At 39.8% G+C, this 7,928-nt stretch overlaps 1 protein-coding gene across 1 annotated transcript; it reads right to left on the reverse strand.

The window, feature by feature from the left end:
- Positions 1 to 2,468: 2,468 nt before the first annotated feature.
- Positions 2,469 to 3,064, reverse strand: LOC147442396 (mavicyanin-like). Its single transcript, XM_086529654.1, has 2 exons — positions 2,899 to 3,064; positions 2,469 to 2,764 (listed from the first exon to the last, which is right to left on the reverse strand). The coding sequence occupies exons 1-2, from the start codon at positions 3,062 to 3,064 to the stop codon at positions 2,469 to 2,471; spliced, it is 462 nt and encodes a 153-aa protein (XP_086385780.1).
- Positions 3,065 to 7,928: the final 4,864 nt, after the last annotated feature.

A 7,928-nucleotide genomic window follows, 5' to 3' on the forward strand; every position in this document is an offset into this window, starting at 1 on the left:
ATAATACTTTTCTTTTGATATGGCGTCATATTTGCACTAGACAATAAAAAATAGCATATCAAATAGTCATTCATGGTTGCGGATAACACTAACACTCTCACACTATTTTAGGCAAACACTTAACCACGACTTGTAGACTTTAAGAAATGTGCAAGAAAATATTGATAAAAATTTAAAAACGATCTTGTTTAAAATTGCAATCTGTTACACGTGTAAAATGTAGATCAAACAAGTGGTTTATAAGAATTTAATTCAGATCAAACAATACATAATAACAGTCTGGCACATTTCAGCAAATATTGAATTTTTAACATATTTTTCTCCGTGCGCACATACTAGTTCAAACAAAGCACACACCAACTTAAAGACTTCAAAAACATTTAAAACATTGGAAGTATACAAATCAGACTAGAAAATTACAAAGAATGTCTTGCTCTTTAAAAAGATAGAAATAAATATTTAACATGCAAATTGTGTTCACACACTTTTTTACATAGAATTTATGTAAATGTAGCATTCAAAATAACGATAATAATCGATGCTCTTTAAAAAGATACAAAAGAATATTTAACATGCAAATTATGTGCAAAATTCTTTTTTATAGAGAATTTATGTAAATGAAGTATTAAAATTAGCGATGATACTTGAGGTCCTTTGAAAGATCAAAAAGAATATTTAATATGCAAATTGTGTGCAAATACTTTTTTGCATATAATTTATATAAATAGAGCATTTAAAATAGCAATGATTGATAAATAAAGCATTCTTTTGGATATGATTAGCTTGTATATAAGACAGTTAAAAACAACAAAATCAAACAATTCAAACATTTGTATATGAAATACTCTTCACAACCGCGTTACTGACCAAGTATTTCATATAGTTAATACTTAAAAAATTAATTGTACATGCACATACAAATTATATGACGTTTGTACGACCGAGTTAACGACCTGAACGCCACATTTATGCAAAAACAGATGCTTCTAACAAACGACAGTCTATCAGCCGCGTTACCGATCGAGTGCCACCTGAATCTAAAAAGAAATAATGGCTTCCATACGAACATCATATGGCCCTGTTATCGATCGATGCCCATATGTTTTTTGGGAAAGGGAAAGGGAAGTTGACTTACCATAAAGATACTAGATTCACCACGTTACCGACGTAGTACCCAAACAGTTCGACAATACTTACCACAAAGACACCATCTTCCCCGCGTCACAGAGGTGATGCCCCCGTGGCAAGCATTGTTCCGTAGAATAGCTTACGCACACACTCCCATTGTGTGGTAAGGTACCTTATGACTGCCGCGCAATACGACAAAAGACACGCTACCACACAATCAATACACACACATAACACATACCCCGATCGTGTGGTTAGGTCCTCCGCTACTGCTGCGCACTGTGACGAAGAGCACGCTCCCACACGACCCCCTCTCTCCTCTCGACATACTTGTAAAGGCGGTCGACAAGCTCTCTCTCTCTCTGTCTCTCTCTCTCTCTCTCTCTCTCTCTCTCTCTCTCTCTCAGAAGATGAAGCAATGAAATAACACCCAACGGATCCGATCGGGCCCGTATATATATAATTATGCGGGCCCACCGGGCTTTTCGATATTCCCGGTAGGCCCGCAAGGAAAATGGAAAAAACCCGACGGGCCCATCGAGAATACTAAAAATCCCGGCAGGATTTTAGTGGGTTTTCAGAGTTGCCCTTAACCGAATTCTTTGTGATCATGTTTAGTGTAATCATGTAAATGTGTCAATAAGACCTTGTGATCACATAAAATTTATCGTAATTACGTAAATATTGAATCCCTGCTCGCTACAAAAGATGCATTTCACAAAAAAGTTTCCTGATAAGAAATTAGTAATAAGGAGGAGATTAGGGGTCTGGTATCATCCCACAAACTCACTAGGACATAGTAGCCTAGGGCCTTTGGCAAGCCATTAAGGTCCTTGTACAAAGTTGCAAAATGCTAGAAGCCATATGTTAAAGATTGTGGAACTCCTCTTCATTGTCATATCGAAGAAATTTTCATCGGCCAAATGTAGAGTGGGCACTAGAATTTGAGTCTATTCTCAACATACCTTTGCCACAAATTATCTTTACAGACCCTTTTCAGTTTTTAAGAGCTTTGGAAATTCAAAAATTTTACGGAAGTCATTCATGTACTTTATCGATGTTCATGACAATTGTTAGCTACAACAATGCATTTCCTAAAAGATTAACTAAGGATCAAATCTTTCCATGCAAATTGGCTATGTAAAATATATCATGTAAGCTGGTGGAACTACTTTCTGAAACAAATCATATATGTGTTTGTAAACTACAAGAGTGTGTTTTGGGAGGAGATATCTCATTCAATTGGCTAGACTCATTGGGCAAGAATGATGATGAGCTTTTTTAGTGTAAACATAGCTCTTAAATCTTGGAACTCAGATGTGAAGCAAAAATGGATGGAACTAAAAGAGGGAGAAGGCGAGGGGGACAAGGAAGAGGAGGAAAGAGAGGAGGTGGATAGGATTGATGATGTTGGAAGCAGAGTCAGGGGAGGAGCTCAACACATTGATGGTGAACTTCATTCCCTTTGAGCAATGGTCACCAACCCCGCATATGAACCAGTATTGGCCCTCTGCCGATAATGGAAATGTGGTGTTACCCTTGCCATCAGAGAGCAAGGCATTGCTTGTTTTGCATTCCTTGTAGTCGTCCTTGGTCACTTGTAGCACAGTATGGCTTGGTGGAGTATACTTGAAAACTAGAAGACAACAAAACACTAAATAAGGATCCAATTTTGCTTGGATGATATGAACTCAAGCTCTTTTAACCAACAAAGACTACCAACGTGAGAGGTGCCTTATAAACAGTGCTTAACTTGAGAGTGCTACTTACAGAGGCTGTCGCCAGGGAGGTACTCATATTTCTCAGCCCAAGCTGTGTAGTTGACGTTGAGGCTCCAGCCAGAATCGCCGCCCACGTTGTATTGCGCGGCATGCGCCCCATTCATCAGCATGGCAGCCACCACCACCACCAGCCACCCTGCTCTCCCGCCTGCCATGCCTCCTCCCTGACTTTCTTCTCTACTCCTGATCTCTCTCTCTCTCTCTCTCTCTCTCGCCTTGCCTTCCGCCTTGCTCGTAGTAGTGTGTGTGTTCGACTTCCTGGTACTTACGTTTTGCGATGAGCTCTTGTATATTTGTACATGGGTCTCGGCCGGCTTCGACTGGCCTCTTGCACCAAACAAGGTCCGGCTAGGTATACGAAGTTCCTCGTAGCCACCTCCACATTTTTGAGTCATGCGGGAATTGAGTTCTAGACTCGTCACACATACCTTTGAGGTATCTTAGGATTGTTTCTACAAAGGTGAACTTCTATGAGATGTGGTCAATTGGTTATCCCATTTCCCTATTGAATAACACGAGTTTATGAGTTTTAGGCTCGTCCAAGACCTCTTGGGATTGCTCCTTCAATGTTAAAATCCCCTCCCCCCCCCCCCCCCCCCCCCCTCCCCCCCCTCCCCACAACCCCACCCAAGTGTTGTCATGTCGTTTTGTGGGCACATTAAGAAAATCAAAAAGCGGATAATAGCTATGCATTTTCATTAAGTTGGTGCAGTTCAAGACTTGCTGTATGTATGAGATGCACCTAAAAATACAAATTATGTGGAAATTTTATGCAAAAATTGATGGTAATTGGGTGTAATTTGACTTCCTAAATGTGTCAGATCTTATTAGACTCGGATGTTATGGACAAGAAACTCACTTTGGTCATGTTAAGGTGGTTTTCTCTGGTTCAAAAAGAGGGGACTCCTTGGAAGATTCCATGTGTCATCCTTTTTATCCCACATGTGTTGATAATACCATCAAGCCAATGAGCTATATGTAAAACTATGTCCCTCCATTGAGCATATCAAGAGTGGGCTTGTGAGCTCCAAGAGTTCCCTGGCATGATGGCTTGTCCTTAAGCGTTGTTGCGCCATAAAATGTTGCCGTCCACACCTCGAGAGTCATCAGTCATCATCCGTGGTGGTGTTGCTTGGCTGGTACGTCGTGGCTATTAGACGGGCAAGGTTCACACTATGGGCCACCTCCCCTTCTGCTTGAGGACGTCCACACAGGATGGCCCACTAGTGAGCTTGCTAGTGGCCACGCATGGATGGTTGGTGTGGGAGTTTTGCATGAGCATGAGAATGAGTGGTGGGCAATCAAACTTGCTAAAATATACAAAAAGAAAACTTCCAAGTTTTGAGTATGTTTGGGCATGAATTTTTTGAGGGCCACAAGCACAAAGAAGGATTGGGGGGTTATTTTTGGGGAAGGGGGGATAGGGACATTTTTTTGGAGGTGGTTTTTTGCTCTTGGGAGAACGAAGAGTTTTAGCGGAGTAGAGGGGTGAGGAAGAAGACAAGGGGAAGGGGATCTTGAATGCGAAGCTCTCTTCCTTGCCTTTCTTCCTCGTAAAATCAAAAGACAGAGAAGACATAATATGTTATTCATGCTTATGCTTATGTTTTTGCTTAGATTTGGGGGATTTTGCTTATGTCATGGCTTATGCTTTGTTTTTGGATAAGTTTTGATCATTATCATGTATTTTTTCTTGTCCTTGATGAAAGGAATTGCACTCTTGATGACGAGTTGAAGGGAATTTGGGTTCTCTTGGGACAACAAAGAAGAGGTGGGAAGGGAGCCTCATCTAGCCAACTTTCCCTCTCGTGAGCAGCGAGCTGCTTCAGATAGATTATAGATTGGGAATTGAATTGCTTCTTATTGTGAATGAACCTATCAAAATGTTTCTGGTTTTGGGTTATTAAAGTGAGGCGATAGTGGAGTATTGGGCATTAATTAATTGGAAGTGTTTTTACTTGGAGAGTCAAATTTTATCATGTTCCTCAATTACTTATTATGATTACCAATAAACTACAAATTATATATATATTTGAAGTGTAAAGTTCCTATCAAAGAAAGAGAATATGCACTTTTTATGAGTTTCTTTGTCGACCAAAATGTTCACGTTTGTTTGAGAAAGTAAGGTATCAAATTGTAATGTGAGGTTTTGTCACTAGATATTCTTTATTTTGTGCTCTACCACCATTCTACATTCTCTTACTTAAATCTTTCTCTATGCTAGCTCTCTTTTCCTTTTCCATTGTTCATGCCACGGTGTCCTCCTTTGACACGTTTTGTAAGGTTCACAACCCATAGATTAGGCTGACTTGATAGTTGGCCTTTCTTATCCTCAAGTTTCATTGATGACACCTTACTCCGATTCAAAGAAGCAAGGATACGAGCAATACAAATGAGGAAGGCTTCTATCCTCCTTGTCCTGGATAGAAGGGGTCAATAACGCAAAGGTTATGTCAAGAGTTAGATCCTATTTTCAATAAACTAGAATCTTAACATGGTTAGGACCTATAAAGAATGTTTTATCCCCCACATTTAAGAGGCACAACCACCATCCATAAAATCCTAGGTGTGTGATGAGACTTATCCTCAACTAGCAACTAGACTTGTGAAAAGTACCCAAATAATCAAGTCCATTCATTTGTAGACATAGCTCTATTTTGGATACTAGTCTTCACTTTCCACACTGTACTCACCCATTCGTCTTTTTTTTAATTAATGCCACATTGTTTCACATGCATAATTATGGTTCTTTAATTAATTTTGGGCACAGTTTCCTTCATATAGCCCTTCAAACATCACTCAAAAAATCCAACAAAGCCTTCATAGCCCCATTGTCCTTGCCAGGTATGCCAAGGACTATGCTTTGGTCCCCACCTTGGAGATAGGAGGAGGATGCTAGGTCACTGTGCTCTTTCCGCTTGTGCAAAGATATTGCTACAAAGTTCTCTTACTCTCTACCTGTATTGTGCTTGCCCTCTACTTCATCATATAGGCCTCCTGGGGGAATTAATTTCAAATGGTGCATGCTTTCCCGCTATTTCCCTCTCATATAGCTATTTTTGGCTATATATCTCTTCCATCCTTGCTTTTTGCATAGTCAAGTATGGCCTCCTCTTTTTAGATACGAATCACATTGGTTCCTCTTTTTAGAGTCCTTTCCTTTCAATTACCTGAGGAGAAATAAATAGTGAACACCCACTTCTCTAAAAGTAGGGGCTTCTGGGACCTTTCTTTCCTCCTAATATCTAAAGCATATAGTTCATATAGTTACACATAGGATGCACGATCTGAGAACGATTGTTTTGGGTATATCTTGAATTATCAATACACTTGATAATGGTCTTAAACTTAAAATAAGAGCCTTTTAGAAGGCGAGACGACTCCAGTAGGCGGAATCTATCTCCTGGAAGCCGAACAGTGGATTGGTCACACAGTAGTAATTACCAGAGCAGTTACTACAGTAACTCCTAGAAGCAATAAATAGGACCCATTACATTGTAATCAGGCTGCTTGTCTTTTGGCTTCTCACTTCTTAGTTTTCTTGGTTTTAGCTTCCTAAGCAGTTCCTAAGCTACTGTAAGGTCTCTGACCCCAACCAAAAAGAGCACCCTTGTACCATGGAATGAACACAATGGAAAAAGTTACTATTTTTAGAAATTTTCCAAATTCTATCGGTGCCATGATGTTTAGAATGTTATAAAGCTTCCAAAAGTGAATTAAAAAAAAATTTGTGAAAATTTTCCAAAAATAGCAAGTTTTTGGTCACCCGACCCGTCTAGTTTTGACCGTCTTGAAAAACTGCACCCGTACCCCGAATTTGAAAAAATGCATTTTCAGACCCGGAGGGCTTCTAAATATGGCAGGTACTCGGACAGATACACCTTAGCTAGAGCTTAGTATAGCAATTTACAGCATTAAATTCCGACTCGTATGGCCCGTTTTAGCCTAAAACCAAACTTTCATAAGGTTGTGCGGGGAGGCACCGGGGCTCAAGGCTGTGTGGGAACACGTCCCAGGCCACCCAGAGCTTGCTTTAGTAGCTAGGGGGCTCCTTCTCTTCTCTTGGGAGTTGTGGGAGAGTTTCCAAGCTTGAGAGAGAGTGTGAGAGTCAGTTAGACTAGCTAACTGGACACTTCGTAGGCATGTAACTGGACTTGCCATGCATGAAGTGAGTGCTCATTCAGATGCTTATAGCAGCATGGGTCGATTTTCATAATGGAGGGGCCTATTTAAGAGTGTGCTCACACACCCACTCAGTATACACACACACCTTGGGGAGCTGCTGCTGGCACACATAGTTTTTGGAGAAGAAGCAAAGGAGGGAAGTGCTGCCCGATTTTTGTCTTCAGAACTCCATTGGATCAGAATTTTGAGTAGAATTCAACCCGTAATCATGGTAATATCAATCTATTTTATGTTTTGCTGCAAATCTCTCTACCATTCTCCTGATCTCGTAACTATTATGCTTAATCATAACTAAATTACTCAATAGCTACTCTCTAATTCTCCATATCATTAGTCTATTACATAATCATCATCCAATTGTTAATCATGCAAGCAATTAACCTCTCTTAATCATAGATTAATGCATGATTAGTAATAAGAAATCTCCCGCTAGTCATCATAGTAAATAATCAAGCTAGTAATCATTGTGGGATTGGTCATTTTCATCCTATTATCACACAATGTTTGAGTAGCTAAATTAGATTCAATATGTTCCTAGATTAGGAAGTAATTAAGGGAAATTAATCCGTCATTAATCCACTAGCACGGAAATTTTCTCTCACCTATGCATACGGTAATTCTGCATCTACTTACACTAGGAAGGTGATTGAGCACATCTTATTCACCCCTCTAGTAAATTGATCAAGTAAAATCTGAAAAATCTAATTATCTAGGCCAAGTGCTTAACTTTAGAGCCAATTTCCATAGAACAAGTAAGGTACTATCCATAAAATTACTATGCCTTGAAGGAAATCTAACCCTCGTATAGAATGAATTGTTCAGTGATTCTAATCT

The sequence above is a fragment of the Adiantum capillus-veneris genome, chromosome 14 (assembly GCF_014529385.1).
Source record: "Adiantum capillus-veneris isolate H3 chromosome 14, ASM1452938v2, whole genome shotgun sequence".
NCBI classification, from domain to species: Eukaryota; Viridiplantae; Streptophyta; class Polypodiopsida; order Polypodiales; family Pteridaceae; genus Adiantum; species Adiantum capillus-veneris.